Here is a 26,485-nt window from a genome sequence, read left to right as displayed (position 1 = left end):
GCTCACCCAGCCTGGCTTCTCTTTTACTTAGTTGATAGTATAATTTTAAACACGTCTTGACATTTTGCCCTGTCCACTGTATTTCTTGGTTTTATTCTTTGCTGATTTGTTCTATGCCTCTTTACTGCACGGTTAGTGTTTTTCAGGTGACCTAATATCTGCTTCCTCCTTCCCTGTACCCTTTCCACACTACCTTCCCCATGGAAGGCCTGAGAAAGAAGAATCTCTCACCTGGAGCTGTTGAATCTGACGTCCGTGGAATTACTGGTGTTGATTTATTTGGCACCACAGATGCTGTTGTGAAGCATGTTTTGGAGGTATCTATTGCCTTTCTGTGTATATGTCTCTTACGTGCCCGCAATGCATACATGTATGCCTTGGCATGTCCTCAACCGAAAATATTAACAACCTTCAAAAGAAGTGGGTACATAGTCTTTCAATTTCAGTTTACTGGGGTATCTTTGGACACAGAAGAGTTAACTAATTAGTTGGATATAGTGGTATAATGAAACTGTACTGACATGGGGAGTTGGAGAAGCACAAAGTTGATGGAAGCACTGGTAAGGATTTTTACAAGTTCTGCGAGTCTGTAGCATGTTGGGGCGTGGCGTGAAGCCTGTGGGACCCTGCAGTTACATTTATGGTTATTCTGTGGGTAATGTTTAATGTGGTCATAAAATCACAATAGAGGAAACGTATGCAGGGAAGTAAAGCATCACAAATTTTTTTTTGGGGGGGGGGGGAATACATTTTTTAAACTTTTTCTTACAAATGTAATACGTTACATTAAATTGACACAGGGCCTTAGTCAAGGTAGGTTTTCCACGTCACAGATTTTACATTGCTTACCTGATCAGAAACTGTGAGAGTGGCTAGAGATCCACTATTAGATTGGTTGTTCTTTTTGTCTGTTTATCTCCTTTCTCGATTCAGCCGCGTTATGTTCGGGATTCAGCTCTGTTCCTGAATTACTGTTGGAGCAGAGTTTGACCAGCTTACCATTAATGTGGTTAGATCAAGTTTATGGGGCTTTTCTGTTGAGTATGTTGGGTACAGAAGTGGTAGAAGAAAGACAGTAATGTGTATATAATAGGAAATTCCTACACTAAGCAATATGACATTTCTGTCTGTAATAGGATTCTTTCAGCTCTTCCCCAACTTTTTAAGTCTCCAGGAGTAGCCAGAAATTTTAAACCACTGTTTTTGTCTTCCGCTGTCAGGGGCACGATCGTGGTGTAAATTGGGCTGCCTTTCATCCCACAATGCCTCTAATCGTGTCTGGGGCTGATGACAGACAGGTCAAGATCTGGAGGATGAATGGTGAGTGAGTAACATAAGAAATACTGTGCAAATATGTATGTTCCTAATGCATGTTTATTTTTGAATGTGAAACTCTCACATGCCTTTCAAAATGTTGCTTTTTGTGGAATGTGCATGTGGTCGGTTATGGGTCAGAAAAACACACTGGAGGGCAGAAGGTGTGGGAGGCTTTTTTTGGCAGATATTTCTCTCCTTTGGAACAAACAAAAATACTTTACTGATAGGCATACAGGGAAAAAACACAATAGGGAGATTGGCTAGCTCTTCCTTCACTTTCATTATCTTTCTTTATTTCCTAGGGATCCTCAAAGGTCTCTGATTTTCTAGACGGTTCTAATCTTCTGGGTGTTCCTGAACGACTGTCTTGTAGAGGCTCAGAAAACCCAACCAAAAAACCAACCACGTAGCAGTATATCTTATGCATATTGCTTTGTTCAGGTGCTCAGATGGAGGTGACCATCACAAGGTGGCTTGGGTGTGGGGGTCCCCCAGTGCACAGGAGTTTAACAATCCTCCCCCTGTTTGTGCCCTTGAAAAACGTTCCACCACCATTTTACAAAGCCCAAAGAAAACATAGCGACTTGCCTGCTACCATGACCGTCCTGGACCGTGGTATCTCGGGTTACCATGTCTTCCTCTCACCTGCATTCGCAGGACTTCTAGATGGTACTCTCAGAGGGGTCTCCCTCTTTCTCCGTTGAAGGCAGCTTGACTCCTCTGCGTCAGTTGTCCTTGTTTTCTATTTGCCTCTCGCAGGATTTTTGCCAGGGCTATCGTTTGCAGTCGTCTTGGCTCTGTATTCCTTGTTTTGTCTCCCGCTGACTTGGTCTGCCTCGTCCCGCGTGTCTCGGTCCAATGAAGTCACTGTTGCAACTTGCACTAGTTGATTCGTCTCCGCCTCCCTTCTGCGTGCTTTGCCTTTATATTATTGCCCGTCACTCCGCTGTGATCTCGCTCATCTGATGTGTGAGCATCTGCTCTATCCGCGTCTGATTCAGCAGCCACCTTGGGTGGGATCAGATTATCGCCTGTTGTATTACAGTGCAATTGTATTATTCACTTATTTTAATTGCTAATTAAGCCTACCTTTAAGTATGAAACAATACAAGGCGTGTGAATACCAAGTAAGGGATGGGTTGGTAGCTTATCAGACAGCATTCCTTGTAACTAGCTAAAAAACAATAAGATTTTTTTTTTTTATAGAATTGAGGTGGAGAGTATTGAACCATTGTGTTTGTAATGGTTTCAGTATCAACATTTGAGTGGCCAACACATCATAAGTCAAATTGCAGAAGGGGCGGCCGGTGCCCAGCAATATATGAAAGCTACCTTTCCATTCAAATAAACTGTTTGGAATCCTACTCCGAGCTGAGCTAATGCGGAGCAGGCCTGAATCCACATAACTCCAACTCTCTTTACCAAATATGTTATGTGTATATGCTTCTCCGAGGCCAATACTCGTCCACATCTAGACCAGAAATTTCATTAGTCTGCAATGTTCTTTAATGTTTTCCTTTTGTGCTCCAGACTTTTAGTCTCAGCCCATTAAAAAAAAGTGGGGAGGGGTGGTGTGGTTGTGGTATTTTGTAATAAGGTTCAAAATTGTTAAGATAAGAAAAGTGTAGCTATCTTTTTAAAACGTATGGTAATCAAGCCACCATGGTAGGTATTAACTTTCCTGCATATTATCTGTGCCAACATAATCTAACCTAATAAGTATTAGCTAAATCTTTTCAGTACTGACAGTCTTAACTGACACTAAACTGACTTACTACTTTATACACAGGCCTGAATTACCCACAGACCGGTTTAAGAGTAAAACCTGCCTGTTGAACATATATCAGTGCAGCTAGGTTTTCTTGTGTTTTCTTAGAACCCGAAAACGTAATCTATTGCAGACCTTGATTTGAAATGTCTCATATCTAGCTTCACAAAAAGAAGCTAAGACTTTGACGTGAGAAGGCCAAAGACAAAAGTGGAGTGATTTATGCAATGTATATTGGTATATGATGGAAAAAAAAAATATTATCAATAAATATTATTTATCACAGTGTTTTGCAGAGGCAAGTTGTGTGCCATTGAAGAGAGGGAGGCCAGAGATAGATATATATGGATCGTATCTTGTATGATAATAACTCTTTGGCCTGATAATTGCTGTAGCTTTGTAAATTAATAAAATCTGTTTTTAAAAAAAGTTGGGTGCCACTTAAACTATGCATTGGAGATTTAGGTTAATATTCATAGTACTCCTTTGACCCTAGCTTGGGAGCATATATTTGTTAGCTCTAGAAAAATTCACTTCCTGGGGTTTTCACAACTGAAGCGTCTAAATTTTAACCAAGTCATGCTCTAGTGGACTCTGTTCCCAGTCTATTTGTCCCAGGTGTTTTTGTATTTTTTAAGTTTATTTAAACTTTTTTTTTTTTTAAACCATGGTGTCTTGTGCATTGAGATGCATGAGGGTGGCATACGTGTAATAGGCAACTGTCTATAGAAATGCACTTTAACCTGACATTACAATTGTATGTTGTGGTAAAAAAAAAAATATTTCTCGAGCCCTTAAGGACTTCTACTTAACTGTTCTGTCACTTAAAATGTGAGTTAGAATAAAAAAAAATCTTAAATGTTTTATACCGGTCTTTTGAATGTGTAGCGTGGGCCAACTTATCTGCCTTATATTTGTCAATGCCTTTTATGTAGATGTGAAAATTCTAGTTGTCTTCGGTAGGACTTGGCCTATGGGTGTAAAGGTGATAGGACTGCAGATGTTCTTACCCAGGTTTCAGTGGTAGTGCTGCTGTCAGCACCTTCCTATGGCAATGAATAATACATTGCTTTGTTGGGAGATTGGAATTAAAGACATCAGTATTTGAAAAGCTGCCAGCTGAATTTCTTAAACTTATTATTAAAGCCACTGGGATTATGCAAAAGACACACCGACAATGGACGGAATGCAGAGCAAATCAAACATTCACCCCCAGTAAATAGATCTGGGTTAAATACATTGTTCTTTTGCTCGCTATGCCTCCCCAGTTTAGACCGAGCAATATGCAAATCACTCTTGACCCTGTGCGTCATGGGAACAGTCCAGACCGAACTGCCAAGCCAGGTCCTCCCTGGACTGGAAACGAGCATCCTGGGACCGTTTCGGGGCATCACCCCTCATTAGCCAGGCAAGCTTAAATCCAGTGGCACAGTGAACACGGGACCCACGTCTGGGCATACCCGGTGCACTTAGGGCGAGAAAGCAAAAGAGACACAGATGATGGATGGGATGCAGCAGGGGAGGGCCAAATTATGCGGCGTGTTAAGTAGTCAGTCAGACATAATACTTTATTTCGATAAATCAATATCCTAAAAAGACATGGGAACAAAATTTACACACAATCATCAAATACAATTAATACATAATAAAACACAATAAGTATACCTACTAATGCTGATACTACTTACATGTGAATACAAAAATATATACTTTCTATAAAATCCATAGCTAAAAGTACATTTAAAAGAGGTCAGTAAAAATAAAACAAACTGTTCACGTCGATTGCAAAGAGCTCATCGATGTCAGAAGAGTTCAAAAAGTAACTAAAACTAAAGGGGAATATACAATTCATCTTTCTATTGGTCCAAAGTCACCGATTTATCAAACACCATACTTTTCTTGGCCCTAATAGCCCCCACAAGGAAATTGGCAACATGGAATATTATCCTAGGGGTTTGTAATAGCTGGAGGAACAGTAATGCTGGCTTGACCTGTGTAAACCCCTCCTCTTTAAGAATCGGTCTCAAGAATTTCCTTCTTGGGACCGTGAAGTGGTCACAAAACATCAAGAAATGCAGAGCATTCTGGGTCGAAAAGTCATCACACTTACATGGCGGAGTGTTGTCTGGGGAACACCAACTTGTAAAGTGACCCAGAGATAAGTGGATCAGATTCAACCGAAATCGAGTTAAAAGAAAACGATGATAGGGCAGGTTGACAATGGTCAAATATGGTTCTGGGCCCACATGAGTACACAAAACAATGCTGGATCTTACCATTGGTTTCCCAAACTCCGTGTGTTAAGTAAATTATGCGGCAAGAAAAGAGTCCAGGTATTCCCTGACTAGTGGACAGGGGCTTGCTTTAGAAAACTAATGGGTAGTGTGGTTGAGCCTCCTTAGGCTTATCAGAGAGTAGTGTTAGACATCTGCAAAATAGGCTAACAGGCATATAAATGATGCACACAACTCAATAAGGGGGATTGACACTAATCTATAAAAAATAACCTGTATCTTTACATATGTTTACTCCCCAGAATCAATATGATCAGGTAAGTATGTTTTGCAAGAGAAATACTTTTGCGTTTAAAAAAAATAAAAGTCAATACAAAAGCTGTAATGGTATACGTAGAAAAAACAAGTACTGCATTCAGGTAGAGTACAGTGACTTACGAGCCAATCTCCTGGACTTAAGAGGAGTATGGAGCAAGGTCCAAGGCATCACCAGCAGGTCACCCTCAGCTGCACTAGGGTAGCCAGGTGCAGTGGTGCAATACGGTGTCAGGTGCCCAGTGTTAGTCAATTGGGATCAGTCTGCGTAAAAAGAGCTGCAGGTTGGGACTGGGATGTCAGTCGGGCTGAACCAACCAGAGATTCTAGGGGACATGGGGACACCAGTGATCCTCCTCTCCTCTGACCACGTGCATAGGGTCTTTGAAGTGTGGGGTTTCTTCGTCCCGGAGCACTTGAAGTTGAGAGGGCCTGCACACACAGGCTACATGAAATGTGTCCGAGTTCACGAGGTGCTGAACCAAAGTGGACTGTCTCCTAAGGGCTTGGAGACCACGCTCACACTGTTGGCCCACTTCGATTCAGGCTCGGGAGTTCTGGTGCAGTGGTGCCTGGCAGCATCTGTTTTTGGCAGGTCTGGAGTCCTCTTGATTCTTCTCGGGGTGCCTGAGGATGCAGCGGGAGACTCGGAGTCTTTGTTGAAGGCAGACAGTCCCCCCAGGCTTTGGGAGGCTCCAGAGCTTGCAGGACAAGACTACCTTCACGCAATCCGACGGGAACAGCAAACAGGCCAGCAGGGCTGGGGCCAGATCAGTTGCTCCTTCTTTAGTCTTTGCTTTTGCAGCTCTTCAGTGTTGTCCTCCTTCGGGGCTCCTCTAAATGCTCAGTTATGGGGCATTGAGGAGTGTAGTGTAGAAGGTAATGGGCTACCTACCCCTGCGATCACTACGACCCCTATATGATCACTTCCTGTGGTAAGTGGGCATAAACCTGTTCCAGAGTTCCTTAGGTTGCCATCACCAAGATGGCTAACTTTGAAAAGTTACCAACACTTCAAGTAACTCCCCTTAGGGATGGTACTAGCCTGATGGTGGACACGCCTATTTGACTAGCTAATATTCCCACCTGTCCAGGTGTCAAAGAGATCTGGACAAAGGTGGGCTGCGCACTCTCCTGTGAGGAAAGCCATATTCGCACACCATAGGCCTTGAAATGCTAATTCACAGGTCATCCTGCGGGAGGGTTGTAAACACCCTCTGCCTGAGCAGGCTTTGTTTCTGACCATCTGAGAGCAAAGGCCCTCAACCTGTGGGGGGGGGGATGTGGGGGGGGGGCAAAAGGTCTGAGCTTGGTCAGAAAACTTTCCTCTGGTGGCAGGCTGGCGAAAACCAGTTAGTCAGCACACCAGTAGCTGGTAGTGTTTCAGGCGGCACCTCTAAGCCTTCTGTGGCATGTATTAATAGTTACAACACTGGCCTCAGTATGGGTTTATTAAAATGAGATGTTTGATGCCAAACATCCCTATTTTCAGTGAAGCCATCATGTAGCTGTTTTCACCAGTGTCTAGCACATGCTTTTAAAATGGCTTCCCTGATCACTTGTACTGGCAGTAATGGAACTGACAAACACAGGTGCATATCTGCTTATGCAGGTAAGCCCTCACCTGTAGTATAATGCACCCTGCCATAGGGTTGTAAGGCCTGCTGTAGGGGTAACTGAACTATACTGCATGCAGTGTCTGTAGGCATGGCACACAGGCTGTGTGCCTTGACGTGTTTTCACTTTTGTCTGCACCAAGACACGCAGCCTGCAGTGGTAGTCTGTATGTGTTTGGTGTTGGGTCCTTTAGGGTGGCACAAATCGTGCTGCAGCTCTTAACAACCCTCATTACCGTCCTTGCCCTAGGTACTAGGGGTAACATTTACTAGGGACTTACAGGGAGTGCTAAATGTCTTGTCAATTGGGGAAACAACTGTACAGTTTTGGGATAGAGATTCTGGCACTGGGGACCTGGTTCACAGGAACCCATTGCACTTCCAGTCTAAATCACATCAAAAACCAGGCAAAAGGTGGAGGTGACCATGTAAAAAAGGGGCACTTTCCTACATCACCTCATTATTTTATCATTTTTACATTTAACGCTGTCTGGGCATTGGTTGCACCTCATTCATACCAGTGTAACACCCAAACATAACAAGAGGAAAGGTGACCAGTCAACCATTGCAAAGAGCCTTGCACTGCGAGGTAACACGTTTCGCTTCATTTTTAGTAAGTTTTGAGCTGTTTGAGGTAGAAACCATTTTTCTAACATCTGCAGATTATGCAGCAGGTGATGGGTTATGTGGTAAATCTCGAATACTGCAAAAAAAAAACTCAGCCGTAAAATCGCATAATTCCAGTGGCCGTGATTATTATGCTTATGCTCTCACATTTGCCAACTGTGTGTTATTTCAGTTTATGAAATCATTATATTATGTAAATTGCAGAATCCAAGGCTTGGGAAGTGGATACATGCCGTGGACACTACAACAATGTTTCATGTGCAGTATTTCACCCACGTCAAGAGCTGATCCTCAGCAATTCAGAAGATAAGAGTATTCGTGTTTGGGACATGTCTAAACGGTTAGTTCAGTTCTACTCTTGCTTATTGTGTTTAACCTTGCTTTCTCTCCTAATTAATATGCAGTTGGTTTATGTTTCACTTCTCATGCATGCACTTTTCTACCTGCCCCAGGTTAGTCACGTGTTATGAAAACTGTCCCAAGTATGTTTTATTTGTTCAAATACATGTTTAATAGTTGGCTTTTTAATACTGGAGCGTGTTACCAAAATGCTCATTGCTTTTATTAGTTGTCCTATCTGGGTGAAAATAATAAATTATATTTGTTATATGCCTATAATATATGCTGTTGTCTAGATTTTGTAGTTTAGTTGCCTCTGTGTTGGCTGATTAAGCTCCACTGATAGAGCTTGTCATTAAGGTATCAAGTAATATATTTTAGGATGAGAAAAGTTAGGCTTTTCAAGGCCCCCAGGATTTCCAGTGAACCACAGTACTGCCTATATACTACTCCTGTAATCGTTTGCATTTGTCCCCTGACAATTTGGGCTTTCACCATTTGGGCCCTGTCTTTCCAGACAGGTTGCTCAGTCTGTAAATTTTTGTCCGGATTTAATTTTTTTTTTGTTTTATTGATGTACATTTGTCTGAGCTGTTTTTTTTCACGTTTCATTTATGTAACTCGGCACAGCTTTCAACAAGGTTTACAAGGAGAAGCTTTGGTCAATCATGTTAGAGATCTAGGCTGACCCTCCGTTTGTTTTGGTGTAATTTACATTGTAATTTGTCAACCTAAGAGAGATTTGGGGATGGGGTGGAATGCACTGACCATTTTAATCTTAATCTAAGAGATTGCTAAGGCTGCATCTTGGCTCCTTTTTTGTTCACTTTATATATGAATTACCTCGAAAAATCATCATTTAAAGTTAGCAAAAATGTGCCTAAAGTTGTTTCTTGTTCAACTTGTTTACTATTATACACAGACAATGCTGCCCTAATTTAATGTATTTCCCTGGGAGTTTTGCTCAACCAATTTATGGAATTTGTGGACATTCTCAACTTAAACATACATTTTGCTCAGTCTCATGTCATGGTGTTGGGCCCCTGGAATATCAGGACTAGATCGTATTGCGCCCAAGGCAATCAACTCAGTTGAGTACCTGTATTCCCTTACTTGGGAGTTCCTGTTGACTCTTCTGGCCCCCTTTGGCATCTGCCGGAGGACACACGCTCTCTAGAAGCATAGTGTCTGTGTTTGACTTTGCCTCTAGGCTAGGCCACAAGTCTATCAACACTTTGATCGTTATTTAAAGAGCCATATAGCTTGCCATAGCATCATAAGGCAGCGGCATATGGGGGACACTAATGTGTCTTTGCTGCAAGTCCTAGAAAATAAGTTAAGAAACCTACTTTCTCTCCCCCAGAGCACATACTCTGTAATCCTCCACGAGGAACTATGGATTGGATAGTGATAGGTTATATTGATGCTTCGGCCTTAAGTCCTCTGGATCTCTCTGTGGGTTTGAACAGCTTAGCTTTTTAACCTTTTTAATTTTGAAGAATTGCCTGGCTCTTGATCGTGGTGCCTGTATTTCATGGACCAGTTACATTAAGGCTGGCTTTATTAGGCTAGGCCGTCCTGAAATGTTTAATCACCCTGAAACTTTAGTTGTAGCGGATCTCCTCATGAGTAAGCAAGCTTTTGCGGAATTGAAGGCCACTGAGAGAGCTTCGTTGGCTGGGGATAAAGTAACCGTAAGAGCCCAATTACCACTGCAGATCACATTTTCAGTAGAACTGTACCGTATGTATACTTGTTCAGCAGGGAGAAATAATGCTTCAGCCCTCGCTGCCTGTGCTGAAAATGACTGTACTACCTAAATAACTGCCAACATGCATGTTGGGCTTATCAGAAGAAAAATTCAACACGATTGATGTTTGTGTGGCTCGGATGATGCAGAAGCAAATGATTTAAAAAAAATGTTTTAAATAATGTCATGGACCCCAGGCACGTCCTGTAAATTCTCTGAAAAGTGTCTTTGGATGACATCTGGACTTTCATTTTATATTTAATCTCTTGAGGTATTAAAGTTCAGTGTTGTAAGTATTAAGTGACAGATTTTTTTCTTGTGATCTTGAGTCTAAGGTTATTGGGCAATAGCTGGTACGGGTATAGTCATTTTCCATTGTTTTCCAATGGCCACAGTACTAGTGCACTTCAAATTGGATAGCCAAGACTCTCCTTTCCTTATTTCACAGAGCAGCTGGGCTGGCTGATCCTGTGTCATCAGGAATGTATTGGTCCATCGAACGGACCTCACCAAATCCAGTCAGTAATCTTTATACAAGTCTTCTTGCTACTCATGAGCACCTGTGCTTTGCAATCTCATTCCTTCAGGGATAGCTCTCTTGATGATGGGGAGATCCCTCCCATCAGGGCTAGGTCCATGCCCCTTCCCACAGGAGGGTGGCCTAATAGAGGGTCTAGTCACCCCAGGTAAGGTGCCCATTGGCCCTACCTGTTACTCCCCTAAAACACCCCTAAAGTTTGTATTTAGGTGGCTTCCCTAGACCTAGAAACTAGATCTGCTAAGAACAAAGAAGACCTCACTGCAAAGAAGACTAAAAAAGACTGCATCAGCCCCAGCAATACTGGCCTGTCTCCAGCGTCTGCGAATCTGTGACCTGTCTTGCAGCGAGCAACCTCTGAAAACCTTGGGAAGACTGCTGCCTTCACAATAGACTCAAATTTCCCGTGGCCAGTGGACCTGCCCCGAAGAAATCAACTCGAAGGGTTCTGAATCCAGCTGGAAACGTGATCCTTGCCCACACCACACCTGACTCCCACCGTCCGAGTCAGTGTGGCCAACTTGCCCAGTGAAGTCTCCCAAGCGATCCGTCCTGGAGTCCAGTGTTAGCTGACCGCACCTGACCTCCCCAACGATTCCTGCAGCCTGAATCCAGAGGCTTTCCCTGACCGCGACCGGCTCCGGTAAGAAGAATCCGACGTTGAAAGGCACCCCTGCATCCGAAGCCCCTGGGCCTTGGTGAGCTGAACCAACGAGGCCCCTGCGAATCCCCCCCCCCTCCTCCCCCTCCCCCCCCTTGCAGGAAGCTGGTTCTGTATATACTATACCAAAGTGAGTTTGTATAAAAATATTTATTTGTATTTTTATTTCTAGAACCAAGCCAGGCCTGGTACAGGCAAGTGTAATACTACTTTGCAGGAATAATGCAGTTGAATACAATTGAATGCAGTTGAATGCAATTGGTCTGGTTACAGGCAAGTCACTTGTTCATAAACAGTTGACATTACCTTTCAGTTACTTTTTAGATTACTGTTCAAGTGACTTTTTCGACTCCGTGTGATATGCCTAGATATCACCCTGGGACATTTTCTAGATAAAAGGTGAGTAAATCAGTTTTGGTAAATATACAGTTTGTATTTTCATACAATTTCCCAACTCCACTCTTAAAACATTTTTCACAGAAAGGCAGTAAATGCAATCCTATGGGAGGAAATGAAGTTATCGGTTTACAGGAAAAGTACTTGGTTTTGGAAGTCTTGTTTCTGGGCTTAGAACAAGGGTTGTCCCAGGGTCAAGGATGCACTCTCAAAGCACCCTCAGCGGTACTAGGGCGGCTGGATGCAGAGTGCTGATGCCCAATGTTATCTAATAGGTGGCCTCGGGCTGGTGGCTACTCACGAGCAGGCCACAAGGTTGTGAGAGCAAAGCTCCTGGTTTTAAGCTCGGGGCAAAGGGGGTGCAAGTTAGCGCACCCACAGCGACAAAGGGGCGGCAGGGTGATGTTGTGGTGTCGGGTGCCGTGTTGTTTTCAATGGAGATTCTCCGGTTACAAAAAACACAGCAGGTTCGGGGACAAAGATCTTCTGGGGGCGACCACCGGTTGGAGAGGTAAGTTGGGATGCCGGGACACCGTTCGTTGGGCCACCCAAGGCTGTGGAGCATCGCATGCAGTGGTGCCTTTTGGCGTCTGGTTTTCCTTACTGGCTCTGGTCTCCGGGGATCATCCAGAGAGGCTGCAGGCGTAGTCGGGAGACTCAAGGCAGGTCAGGGATCACCAGATCTCAGGTCAGGATCGCCAGGGAGACCTCCTCGTGGTGGTGGGCCACTCGAACTCTGGCCATGGGCATCGGATGCAGAGTGGTGCAGACTCTCGGATTAGGCCAGAGCCAGAGTCTGGTGGTGAGCAAATCCGGTGCTCACAGGAGACCAAGTCTGGTTAGGGACGGCAGGGCAGGTCCTCTAGGTTCTGGGATGCTGCTGGCTGCAGGACACAATGGGATTTCGCAGGAGGAGGTCGAGGTCGGGACAGGCCGGTAGGGCTGGGACTAAGTCAGTTGGTGTCCTCCTCCTCTTCCTTCAGCACAACTCTTTGATCCTTCTTCTTGTCAGAGGAAGCAAGGTCCAGTGTTGCCTTTAGTTCTAAATTTAAGGGTGTTTCAGGTAGGTAAAGGTTGGGACGAATGGGCCCCTTCCTTGGGGTGGGTACACCCCCTATTATACCACCCTCCAGTGGGAGGGGGGGCATAAGCCTCACTCTGGTGGCTGGGTCCCCCCCATCTTCAAGATGGTGGGGACTGAGTTGTGCTTCGCCTCGCCTCCCCACCTGAGAGGTGGGGTTGGCGAGGGTGGGCACACCTCCCTTCCTCACTTGGTTTTCCCGCCGATTCTCCCGCCCGAAGTGGGGGTCAGAACCGGTGGGGGCCAGTTGTTGGGAGCAGCAAATAGCTGGGGCAGCTCACAAAGGCGGCAAACCTTTGAAGCTTCCCCTTTGTTGACCCTGCCCATCCTGGGGGAGGAGGCTTGGCACCTCTGCCCAGGATGTGCTTTGTTTCAGGACCCCAAGAGTGGGAGGCTCTCGACACAGGGGTCCAGAAACATGTCTGGGGGTGGCAGCTGGCGAGCAGCCAGTCAGCCAAGACACTAGATTTGCGTCGTTTTTCAGGGGGCATCTCTAGGATGCCCTTTAAGTGCATTTTACAATAAATGCCACAGTGGCATCAGTGTGGGTTTGAGGTGCTGAGAAATGTGATGCCAAACTTCCCAGTTTTCAGTAAATCCATTGTATTGCGTCGAGTTCTTAATGACAAACTCCCATACCATATACTCTTTATGGCTTTACTGCACTTACAATGTCGAAGAATGGACTTAGACACTGTATGGGTACAGAGCTCGTGCACCTGTACCCTCACCAGTGACATAGTGCACCCAGCTAGAGGGGTGGCTGACCTATGCCATAGGCAGTGGGATATAGGCTTGGCACTCAGGGATGTGTGCCATGTTGACTCTTCACTTTGTTCTGCACCAGAACACTCTGCCTGCAATAGCAGTGTGTGTGTAACTGTACAGGGCCCCTAAGGGTGGCACAATAAGTGCTGCAGTTCTTGGAGGCCTTCCCTGGTCACAGTGTCCTTGGTACCTGTGGTACCTTTAACAAAGGACTTGTATGTGGCCAGAGAGTTGCCAATTTGGGTGTGCAACAGTACAGATTTAGGGAAAGAACATAAGACCAGGGCACCTGGCTGGCAGGACCCAGGACACACTTGGTCAAAGAGCATCAACATCAGGCAAAAAGTGGGGGACAACCATGCAAAAAGGGGCACTTTCCTACACCCTCTACATCTCTACTTACCACTGCTGCATTTGGTCTTCATCTTGCAACCTCGAGTGCAACGCCTGCAGCCTGTTTGTCAAAAGAAGAAACTTCATTGAAAATCATTGGGCGCCCGACACTGATTTTGCACCCTGCCGCTCCTGTGCCGCTTGTGGTGTATGTTTGGTGCTGGTTTGTACCCCCCCCCCCGGTGCTTGTGCTAAACCCCAAAGCTTGGCCCCTGCAACCGATCCACTTACCTGCAAGCAGTGTGGCTCTAGGCACCCCCAGTATCCATTGAAAACCGCACCTGTGCCACTGGTGTTGCAGTTTTGGTACTCACCTTTCCCTTTCTGACCTCTGGGCCTGAATACTGAATTTGTAAGTGTGGCACTTAGCTGTTAAACCGCATTATTGTTTTCCCCACAGGAAGACACTGAACTGTATCAAAAAAGTGTCAACGTTTGAAAGTGTAACGTATTTTTTATTTAAAAACGTACTTAACTTACTACGAAGATTTTGGTCTTAAAATACAAACCAAGCTTATTTTTATAAAATTGGTGTGGATTCCCTTCTTGAGTTGTGTGTCTATTATTGGTCAATGCTGTGCAATATATGTCTTACACTCCTCTGTGTTAGGCCTAAGGATTCTTGCCCACACTACCACGAATAGAGCACTTAGGGTTTTACATTGAGCCCTGTACACTTTCGGGGAACCCCTGAACTCCTTGCACGGTATAACCACCTAGTGGGCATACCATATATAGAGCCTGATTCCTACCCACTTTTGAATGCACTCTGGTCCAGTCCAGGTTGATCTTTTCTACATCCTAGAATTTCTATAGCAAGAGATGCAACCTGTACTAGAACTGATCTTTTCAGACCGGGTTACTTTTGGTTCTTTTGGAGCATGACAGTAAAAGAACATATTTGTCACACATTTTATGTGCTGTGTGCTCCCATTCACCCATCAGAAAATCATTCAATCTAGCTGTAGGAAGCTGGCTCTTTATATGATATATAAAAATTAGAAATAGTTATTTATTAAAAAAGAGTCCAGGGAGAGTGGATAGGGGCTTGCTATGCAATCCCAAAGTGCTCTTTTAGGGGGTAGTGTAGTCGAGCAGCCTTAGACTTAACACAGAGGAGTGCAAGGCATCTGAAAATACAGATAATGGTAAATAAATGCGATACACAACTCGAGAAAGAGATCCACACCAATTTTAAAAATAGCAAGTATCTTTATATATGTTTAGGTATTTGGAGAAAATCGGTCAGATAAGCGTGTTTTTAAATAGGAATATTTTTAAGTTCTAAAAGTCAACAGTGCAATTCCTGAGTTCTGTAATGTTACCTATGGGAGGAAAATCCTATGAAGTTTACCGGGTCTTGTCAGCGACTTACGGCGGGACCCTTCTCCAGGAGTTAAGGTGAGTGGTGGGCAAGGTCCCACGCAGCACCAGCAGAACACCACCAGCTGCACTAGGGCCGCTGAGTGTAGAGGTGCAAAACATTTCCAGGTGACCAATGTTTTCCAAAGAAGAACGGTTGCAGTAGCAAGAGGCTGCAGGAGGGCACTATGTGACCAATCCGGTGAAACTGAGTGGCTTCGGTTCTTGCGATATTGGGGGATGTGGGGACTCCTTTGGTCCTCTTCTTCCCAGGACGGTGTGTCCGAGTGCAGAAGGTCTTCGGGGTGTTGAGTTACTCCATCCGGCAAAATTCACGGTTGAGGGAGGCTTACAACAGAGGCTGCAGCCATCATCTTGGAGTTCATGAGGAATCTCTCCACAGTGGACTCAGTACCGTAAGGGCTTGGGGACCAGGCTGACCCCGTTAGCCCACTTTGACATGGGCTGGGGGGCTCTGGTGCAGAGGTTCTTGGCGAAGTCTGGTTTTGGTGGGGCCGGAGTCCTTTTGGTCCTTATTGTGTTGTCTGCAGGCTACATGGGACAGTTCCGCTGTGCCTTGGGAGGTCTTGGTTCCTGGGTGAAGGCTGGCAGGTCTCCCGGGCTTTGGGGACTCGACACTGCAGGACAAGTCGACTTTTGGTGCAGTAGGTGAAGTAATCTGGCAGGCCGGTAGGGTTGGCGCCAAGTCCGTTGCTGGGTCTTCTGTTGTTGCTGCGCGACTCTTCTCATCTGTCTTCTTTATTCAAGTCATCAGGATCTGCTTCTCTGGTGCCAGGGACTCCCCCAAAGGCTGAATTTATGGGTGTTAGGGGAGTGTAAGGTAGTAGCCAATGGGCTACTGACCCTTGGGGTTCTCTACGCCTCCTATATTACCACTTTGCGTGGGAAGTGGGCATAACCCTGTCCCAGAATTCCTAAGTATGTAATCACAAAGATGGCTACCTCTGAAAAATCATGTCCACCTTAGTTTAGCACGCCTTAGGAGTGATAGTAGCCTGGGGGTGGCACGCCTACCTGACTAGCTAATTTTTCCACCTGTACAGGCACCAAAGGGGTCTTGGCAAGTTGATCGACTTCTTCTCCTGTGAAGGGGAGCCATTTTGCATTTCAAAGGCGGCAGCCCTTTGAAGCTTGCCGACCTAGGAAGACTAATCAGCAGGTTATCCTGTGGGAGGGGGTGTTATTCCCTTCTTCCTGGACAGCCTTTTGTTCTGGACCTCCTGAGAGCAGAGTCTCTCACCCTAGGAGGGCAGAATAGTGTCTCATGTGGCAGGATGGCAGAAACCAGTCATGGAGCACACTAGAGACTAGTAGGTGTTAAGGGGACACCTCTGTTGGTAAATCTATCACTCAAATCAGTGTGGGTTTATCAATACGAGATGTTTGATACCAAACATCCCTATCTTCTATGAAGCCATCATGTAACTGGGGAACTCTTTATCACCAGTGTCCAGCTCATGTTTTAAAATGACTTCTCTGGTCACTTGTACTGGCAGTAATGGAACTGACCAGCACAGAGGCATATCTGCACAAGCAGCTATGCCCTCACAAGTAATATTCAGCACTCTGCCTTAGGCCTGTCAGGCCTTCTGTAGGGGTTACTTACAAATATTAGATGCAGTGTTGGGGGACTTGGCAGGCAGGTATGTGTGACATGTTATGTTTTCACTGGGTGCCACAATTCGTGCTGCTGCCTTTATCGACTCTTGGGTCCACGGTACCAGGAGTACCATTTAGTGCGACTTTCAGAGGGTGCTAGTGATTCTGTATATTGGGGGAAACAATTGTACAGTTTTGGGAAAGAGCTCTGGCACTGGGGACCTGGATAGCATGAACCCAGTGCACTTCCAGTGGAAATCACATAAAATACCAGGCACAAAGTGGGGGTGACATGTCAGAAAGGGCTACTTTCCTACACCAGCAGTCTTTACATGTAAGAACTATGATTACAGGTAGGTAACGTTTTGTAAGAGCTTCTATTATGTTTTCAAGTGGAAGATATTTAGAAAGCCACAGAGGACCCAAGGGATACTTTTCCGTTCTACAGGTCTTCAAAATGTCACTCCTTGTTGCTCACTTAATAGTGAGAGTGTAACTGTTTATTCCAAGCAGTGACGACCCTAGAATTCTGCTGATCAGTTGGTTTGTTTACGGATTGAGTTTTTATTTACAAATATTTCTTTGCACCCTTTTCCTATGTTCCGTTTAGGACTGGAGTCCAGACCTTCCGTAGAGATCATGACCGGTTTTGGGTTCTTGCTGCCCACACCAACCTAAATCTCTTTGCTGCTGGTAAGTCAAGTTGCATTATACTGCATCATAACCATTTCAAATCAATACTAGGCAGCAGATTGTGTGAGGTCTTTCTACATTGGTCATTATTTCCAGGTCACTTGCCCACAACTACCCTTAAATTTGATTGAAAAAGTTGACGGTGTGTCTTCCACAACTGAGACCATAGAGTTCGGACTCCTAGAAGTCACTGACTAATATCCACTGCCTTACTGAACGTCCAAGGTCTTCATTTCATTGCAGGCCTATAGCTTCCTGCTTAGTGAAAAACTAGGTCTTGTCAGAGTGTAAAGGATGAATTTGGTGGCACTTGTGTAAAAGAGCATAGCATGATCTAGAAAGAGATTTTTATATTGAGAACATAGTTTGCAAAATCTCCCATTAATAAGCATTGCTCCTTGTCAATCTGATCTTCAATATTTCTGAAATGGAAATGGGCTAAAGGAGAGTAGTTTCTTGTATTGCAAAAAGTTAATAGAAATCTGTAATCTAAAGTTAAATGAAAAATTACTTTGTTGGGCAGGGCAGGAAAACAAACTATCTGAGGATCAAACCGAAGAGCACAGTGGGATTGAGTGGTCCTTTGCTTCAATGTGTGTGCTGAATGTTACATTCAGTGTGTAGATGCTGCAAACACTGTCCACAGCGGATTATAATTTGATGCCCCCTACCTGGCTGGATAAAAGGATCATGCTGAAGATGAAACAGATTGAAGAGGGGAGCTTAGGAGAAAAACTGTTGTAGATTCTGTTATTGCAGACGGGAGTTTAACATTTTGATGTTCAGGTTATGTACACTTCAATTAAACTCATTCTGTGTAAAAATGTGAGCAAGGATGCATCAATTAAATACAAAATAAAAGTATAATTGGCTGAGTATTGTTTTGGAAAACATCTGCCATACTATATTGATGCCAGAGTGCTTTAATTATATTTCCCTATTTCTGTGCTGCAATATAGAGACGTATATCAGAAATAATAATTTGCTTTATTTTTCAGGACACGATGGTGGAATGATTGTTTTTAAACTAGAACGTGAGCGTCCGGCTTATGCTGTCCATGGAAACATGCTGTACTATGTCAAAGACCGCTTTTTACGTCAGTTGGACTTCAGCAGCTCGAAGGACGTAGCAGTCATGCAGTTAAGAAGGCAAGTTCTTGGGAGATACCTACAAATATGTATTTGTTCAGCAGGTCTACAAGCTGTCATAGGATGGTACTAGAATATCACATGGCATGTGAACTGACATTCCTAAGCAGGGGTTCTTCAGTTTCACATCCTTAAAATGTCCCAATGGTACCTATGAGTGCTATTAGTGGCATTAGATGGAGCCATTATACTGGAGCTGACAATGACCTCCAAGTTCTTTCTTGTGTAGCAGAGTTGCATCTTGTGCTTTACATCCTCATTGACTTCTCAATTCTATTTTGAGACTATTGCATCACCTCTTCCAGTCATAGTTTTTTAAACCCATTATTAAGATTTCCTTTTTTAATTTTTTGTAATTTTATTTCAAGCAAAATACATTGTCCGCTAATTCCAGAATTCCTCACTACCCTGTGTAACAGCTCTCTTCCTAGAAATTTGATATTAAAAGTCACTTTTTCTTTGGTTGAAGCTTTATGCTACAGGCACATTGTTCATAGCTATTTGAATTTAGATGTTTGTAGATGTTTATGCATGTAATGATATTATGTAAGAACCTCATCAATACGGGGTATTGCAAATTTAAGGAGTTCTGGTTGATTTAGCCTCATCAGATCTGAGAAATTGTTACTTTTTTATCAACCTATATAATGTGATCCACTTATAAGTAAGGGCAGGTGGATAGGCTGCATACCCGCATCAAAGGGAACTTGGCCTGTGCATTTCAGAATGAATGGCCATATCACCAAGAAAACAGCACAGGGCCCACTGGGCTGGAAGGACCATCCTGAGAGCAGCTCGAGCAACCGCACCTGCGCAGGAGCCAGTTGGTCACTTCAGCCCAACTGCCAAGGGGAAAGAACATCAACTTGCCTGAGGATCTGCGCCACTGCCTTAAACATTGAGATGGGTGAACATGGTTGTCCCTTAATCATGCCCTTGGGGTGCCTATAATTGCTTATTTGCAGCTCTACAGGGACCAAAAGACTGGTAGTCGCCAGCCACTGCATAGGGACTGTTCTACTTCCAGTAGGTCATCTTGAATCAGGAACAGTTTAATGATTTTTTGCATTTTGCTCCAAGTAAACTTGAGGACTGGTGTTTTTCTTTCTTTTTCTTTTGAATGGTTTTAACCATTTTAGGGTGTTATTGTTAGGGTTTTAAGACGTTAAGCACATTGCAGCTGTTCCTGAATTTCCCTGCCTTTTTTTAGATATTAAAGATAAATGGGTTGGTAGATTATCCATGGTGCTTCTCACAACCTCGTCCAGGTATTGCAGCTAACGGTCATGCTAAATCTCTGTGGAAGAAGTGCTGTCAAAATGCACTTGACATAGTGCCTCTGTTTGGCTATTTTTTTCCAGATGGATGCACTCACACATGGGTTCCATTGCATTGGGAAAAACCCATGACTTGTTTTTCATGAAATTATACATTTTCTGTTGGGATTGTCATAGAAAATCTAATTTTGAAAAAACCTTCCGCTCAGTTTTATGGCATTATGGGTATTCCAGTGTTTTGGAGGCATGCCTGTCACCTGTCCCTGAACTGATTTTGTGCACAGTTCAAAAAATATTTTAGTCTGGCACCAGATATTCATTTTATTTGAGTGTCATGTAAAGTAGCTGTATGTTACTTTCCTACATCAACCCAAAAATATAAATTTAGTGACAATGTTCAATTATAAATTGAACATACACATGTCACTTAATTGTTATTGTTTTTAGCTAATCTAAAATCACTCTTTTGTGGATTCCAAGAGAAGTTTGCTCTGTTAAGCATTAAAATGATTTTGCCCCCTCATACTGCTTTAGAAAGTGGTAATTTGAGCACTTTTTAGTTTGAGCCTGGGCTGCACATGTACTGCTCTGCGCGGCATGCTGTATTAGAGTACAGCCTTGAAACTCCGCCCACACTCCGCTCCTATTTTTCATTGGCTTGTGTCATCGTCCTTTGTAAATGCTGGCTTGTCTTCATTTGTAACCTCCTGTGAGGACTGGTCCTTTTTACTTCTGTTGTAACGCAATATGTTTTGTATGGTCTGTGAGCACCATTTTCTTTAATGAATTTCTCCTACTACAGGCACAATATACAATCATGCAACATTCAGTGCGCTATGCACACTTTCACTTTCCAAGCAGCCCGGGACAATGGCTATCGCTTCTTTGAAGTAAAATAGGTCTCGCATTTACAAGAGTTTGAGCTATTTGCATTGTAAATGACAATGCCTTTTAATTATGTGTTAATTATCAAACCGATAAACTAAAGGCATTGTCATTTACAATGCCAAAAGCTTAAACTCTCGCAAGTGCGAGACCTATTGCTTTACAAATGCTTGTTTTTGTTCATTCTATTTTTAGGGACAAACAAGGTTGCGCACCATTTTCCTCATTTGAAAACAATAATTGGCTACATTTTTTCAGCCCAAAACCAAAGGAGATGATAGACTGAGTGTTGAACATTGCAAGCACTCACCCCCAGTCAACTGATCTGGGTTTAATCCATCATCATTCTTTAGCTCACTCCGCCACCCCAGTTCAGACAAGGCCATATGCAAATCAGTCTGACCCTGTGCCTCATAGGAACAGTCCAGACCAGTTAACAACAAAACATTAAGATAGGGGGTCCAAGGGAAACATATTTGAAGACCCAATGGTTTCAATTCCCTTAATATCCACATGTAAGTAACACCACAGAAACCTAGGGTCTGAACAAAATAAGCACTATAAGGAACAGCAGAGCAAATTAGTAACGTTCGAGAGTCTCAAAACTTAAAGACAAATCCCATCAGCCACCAAAGTAGCATATATCATCATTTGGGATTCATTTACAATTGTGACACCCTACAACAACTCAGGGCTACACACTTAGTGAGCAAAGAGCTCACCAATCTTGCAAGGATGTAGTCTGTGCAAGAGTATTTGTTTAATAACATGAATCCTTCTAGTGTAATAGTGCAAATGTATTTGGTGGTGATGGATGCAGTGCAAGTGAAAAATGTGCAGATGCTAAAATTATCTACCGGGACAGAGACACCGTTTTTAATAAACACTGTCCGGGTGACAAGATTAAAAAGCCAGTGCAAATGCAGTTTGAAATAATAACTGCTAAAGTCCAGAAAATAAGGTCTACATGTTTTAGCCTATTGATCAACCTTGATCAGGCTTTCGTCAGGACCTAGAAAACTTATGCTACTGCAATCTGTATATCAGTGAAAATTCTAAAATATATAGTAAAGATAGTTATAATTATACCACCTACATTACCCTGGGATTTTCAGAGACTCTCGGAAACACTTTTCAGGAGTATCGACTCAAGTCCTATAAAAAAGAACAAATTATATAATAACTTTGTATAACCTGCTCAACTATTCAAAAAAGTGCTCAATATATACTAAACCAAATGTTATTAGTTTAAGATGCTATTCCATCATCTAATGTACCAAAAAGCATGTACAAATTAAGTATAAGCTTACCCGTCTGAGTACGGGAGCTCTTCTTACCTCACCTGGCAGCCCCGGACAATGGCGATCGCTTCTTTGAAGTGAAATAGGTCTCGCATTTACAAGAGTTTGAGCTATTTGCATTGTAAATGACAATGCCTTTTAATTATGTGTTAATTATCAAACAGATAAACTAAAGGCATTGTCATTTACAATGCCAATAGCTTAAACTCTCGCAAATGCGAGACCTATTGCATTACAAATGCTTGTTTTTGTTCATTCTATTTTTAGGGACAAACAAGGTTGTGCACCATTTTCCTCATTTGAAAACAATTGGCTACTTTTTACAGACCAAAACCAAAGGGGATGATGGACGGAGTGTTAAACATTGCAAGCACTCCCCCCCCCCCCCCCCCCCCCCCCAGTCAACTGATCTGGGTTTAATCCATCATCATTCTTTAGCTCACTCCGCCACCCCAGTTCAGACATGGCCATATGCAAATCAGTCTGACCCTGTGCCTCATGGGAACAGTGCAGACCACACCACTCCAAAGTAATTCAGAAATTCTGGCCATTTTAAACACCCTAAATTAGTAGAAACAATTTTTGCCTAAATATAATTTCTAGGAAAAATATTAAGGCACTTTCCATCTATATGTTAAAACAAGTGCTTCACATAGAGTTAAAAAATAAACAGCAGCTAGAGATTACTGGTACGGTTACTCTCCACATCACCATGCCACAAGCCAATTAAACTACAATATTTTTACTTTACCCAATTTTGGCTTTTTAATGTCCCATAGATTTTCTTTTTTTTCCTTATCTTTCATGAGAAGGACCTCACACACTTAGTTTTTTCTTGGAGAATGGTCATTGCTTTGATATCTGATATCTGAATATAGAGGCTTGTAGCATGTTGTGCCTACAACATTTAGTAGTCTTTATTTACACACTTTGAATTAGTTTTAAAACTCATCACAATACAAAACAAACCTTCTGACATTGGTGCATTGCAATGGTTTTCTGCAAAAAGAGAAAAAGAAGAAGCTGTGTCGAACTAGACTGGTCCAGGAAGCCATGGTTTGGCACCAAAAGTCCTCAGCAGTCTTCAATTCTTGTTTTCTCGTGGCTCTTTGTCCTCTACTTGTGGATCAGTCGAATCTAAATTCTTGGAAACTGGCGTGCCTCCTAAATACTCATTTTATGGCCTTATCAGATAGTAGCCTATGGGCTACTTACCCTTAGGATGACTACACCACCTATATGACTGCTTCCTGTGGGGAATGGGCACAATCCTGACCTAGAGAGCCTAATTCCACCCAAACTAAGATGGTGAAATTTTAAGTGTCGTGTTCACATCAGGTAGCCCACCTTAGGGTTGGAACTAGCCTAATCGGGAACACGCTTTCTGACTAGCTAATCTTCCTGCATGTCCTGGTGCTAAATGGGCCTAGGACAGGGAGAACCATTTGCCCTGTCTGGGTCGCATATCAAAGATGGCAGAGACCTTTAAAGCTCCCTGCCTTGATATGCTGATCACTTAGCTAACTTGCTTTGAGGTGGTGATAACACCTCCGGCTGGAGCAGGCATTGTTTCTGCTCTCAGAGCGTGGGCTCTCGCATGCAGGGGGCTGGGAACTCATCTGTAATGGCTGTAGGTAAGTGCCCTTTTTGACACAGTCACCCCTCACTTTTTGCCTGTTATTTGATGTGATTTTGACTAGAAGTGCACTGGGTTATAGCTAACCAGGTCCCCAGTGCTAGCTCTCTTTCCCAAAAACTGTGCAGTTGCACCCCAATTGGCAATACCTTGAGCTCTCCCTGTAAGACCCTAGTAAGTGGTACCCCTTGTACCTAGGTGAAGGAGGGTCTCTAAGGACTGCAGCTCGAATTGTGCCACCCAAAGGACCCCTCACTAAACACATACAGACTGCCACTGCAGGCTGCGTGTCTTGATGCAGACAAAAGTGAAGACCTGGCACACCTTCCTGTGTGCCATGCCTGCAGACACTGCATGCAGTATATGGAAGTCACCCGTGGCCTTAAAGCACTGAGGCAGGGTGCACTATACTACACGTGAGGACATATCTTCATGAGCAGATATGCCCTGTGCTGGTAAGCTCTATTACTGTCCGTACAAGTGAACAGGGAAGCCATTTTGCGTACATGTGCTGGACACTAGTTAAAACGGGTTCCCTAGCTACATGATGGCGTCACTGAAAATGGGGTTGTTTGGTATCAAAAATCTCATATTATAAAACCTATACTGATGCCAGTGTTGGATTTAGTAATACATGCACACAGAGGGCACCTTAGAGGTTCCCCCTGAAAACCTACCAGCTACTTGTGTGCTGGCTGACTTGTGTATACCGGCCTGTTACTGTAGGAAGCTGGCTCTTTATATGATAATCCAAAAAGAGTTTAAACGTGCAAAGAGTCCAGGAATTCCCTTACTAGTGGACAGTGGCTTGCTCTAGCAATCTCAAGGTGCTCTTCTAAGGGTAGTGTGGTCGAGCAGCCTTAGGCTTATCAGAGAGGAGTGCTAGACATCCAAAATACACACGATAGTCAATAAATTATGCACACGACTCAATAAGGACTTCCACACCAATTTATAAACCTAGCAAGTATCTTTATGTACGTTTAGGCACCAGATTCAATACGATTTGGTATGTATGTTTTTCAAAAGAAATACTTTTGTATTTAAAAAGTCGAAATTTTTCAGAAGCTACAATGTTATCCAATGGGAAGTAAAAAGAAAAACGAGTACAGCAAGATCCTCTGCTCCAAGGGAGGCCTTTCCTGTTCTTGAGGTGCTGGGCTGTCCTCCAAGGGTTTTGGGAAGCATGTGCTTGGCGAAGTGTGTCCCAGCAATGGTCGAAGTGCAAGAAGCCTGGCAGCGTTTTTCACCAATCTTTGGTGCAGGTCTTCAGTTTTTGCTGTTTTCAGTCCTTCTTTCTTCTTCAGTTTCCAGTAATCGAATCTGATCTCCTGGTGTTGGGGGGGGGGGTGTAACCTTAATACTCAATTCAGGGGCTTAGGAGAGGTAGGGATAATGGGCTTCTTACCCCTGGGGTCACAACACCCCCTATATGACCACTTCCTGTGGGGCGTGGGCATCACCCTGTCCCAGAGTTCTAAATTCTACCACACTCAAGATGGTGGAATCCTTTCTTTCATACTCACTTCAGGCTGCCCACCCTAGAGGTGCATCCAGCCTAGCAGTGCAACACGCCTCTTGACTATCTAATTTCCTGCATGTCCTGGTGCCAAATGGGTCTCTGGGCAGGGGGTGGTATCATCCAGGTCTAGGGGAAGCCAGGCTTGCATATCAAAGGGTAGAGGCTTTGAAGCCTCTGGCCTTGATAGGCTGTTTTACTAGCCTTCCTGCTGGAGGAGGTGTTAACACCTCCTGCCAGAGCAGGCATTGTTCCTGACCACAGTGTGTGGCTCTCACCTCCTGGGGGGCGGCAGGTTGGACAACACCGGTCGGCCTTCTCACCACAGGACTAACAGGGTTTGGGGGTTACCTCTAAGGTACTCTCTGGGTGCATGTCATAATACATCCATCACTGGAATCTGTGTGGGTTTATTAATACGAGGTGTTTGATACGAAACACCATATGTTTCAATGGAGCCATTATGTAGCAGGGTAACTCTTTTTGACCAGTTCTCAGTACATACCTTAAGACGGCGTTCTTGTTCACTTGCAGTATCTAGTAATAGAGCTAGACATCACAAGAGCATATTAGCTCATGCAGATATGTCCTTACATGTGCTATAAGGCACCCCGACTTAGGGCTCTTTTGTCCTTCTGCAGGCGTGACTTATAGTACTTGCAGTGTACTTTGGCCTTGGCTATCAGAAGTGGGCATGGTCATGTTTTTAGAAGGGCTTGCATCCTTTCACGCATCCTGCAATGGCAGTTTGCGTGTAGGTTTTGTGGGGTCCTTTTGGGTAGCATAAGACATGCTGCAGCTTATAGGAACCCTCTTTAGTACCCATGCCCTAGGTACCATTTATCAGCGACTTACAAGGGTGCCACAGTCCTTGCCAATTGGGTTATATTTAGACATTTAGTCTTTTAATGGATAGAACACGGGCACTAGAGCCTGGTTAGCAGGCTTCCGTGCACTCTGAGTCGAAAAACCAGCACATGGCAGTTGAAATGGGGGCAAAAAGTGGGGGAACAACTGCAAAGAAATCCAGCTTCCTACAGAAGGTGTTGATTGATTACCCTTAACATGAACCCCCTTTATTTGTGATAGTTACTAAAATGTATTGTTTGGAACTTCAGATGAGGTGAAAAGTCTTGCAACATTTTATGTTCTGAAGTCTAGGAACACCTATATATTATTCTGTTTACTTGTTCAGAAATTGCCTTGTCTTTTGGTGTAAGGAAAATGTGTCACACATGAT

General features: G+C 43.8%; 1 protein-coding gene across 1 annotated transcript in view; it reads left to right on the top strand.

The window, feature by feature from the left end:
- The window catches only part of COPA (coat protein complex I subunit alpha), a 148,457-nt gene that overhangs the window by 33,658 nt on the left and 88,314 nt on the right, over window positions 1-26,485 (top strand). Inside the window, exons 7-11 of the mRNA XM_085638451.1 lie at window positions 208-317; window positions 1,221-1,320; window positions 8,082-8,217; window positions 17,396-17,478; window positions 18,477-18,627. Of these exons, the coding sequence (XP_085494577.1) occupies window positions 208-317; window positions 1,221-1,320; window positions 8,082-8,217; window positions 17,396-17,478; window positions 18,477-18,627 (580 nt within the window). The remainder of the gene's footprint in view (window positions 1-207; window positions 318-1,220; window positions 1,321-8,081; window positions 8,218-17,395; window positions 17,479-18,476; window positions 18,628-26,485) is intronic.

The sequence above is a fragment of the Triturus cristatus genome, chromosome 12 (genome assembly GCF_964204655.1).
Source record: "Triturus cristatus chromosome 12, aTriCri1.1, whole genome shotgun sequence".
NCBI lineage: Eukaryota > Metazoa > Chordata > Amphibia > Caudata > Salamandridae > Triturus > Triturus cristatus.
This window is presented reverse-complemented; position numbering and strand designations above follow the sequence as displayed.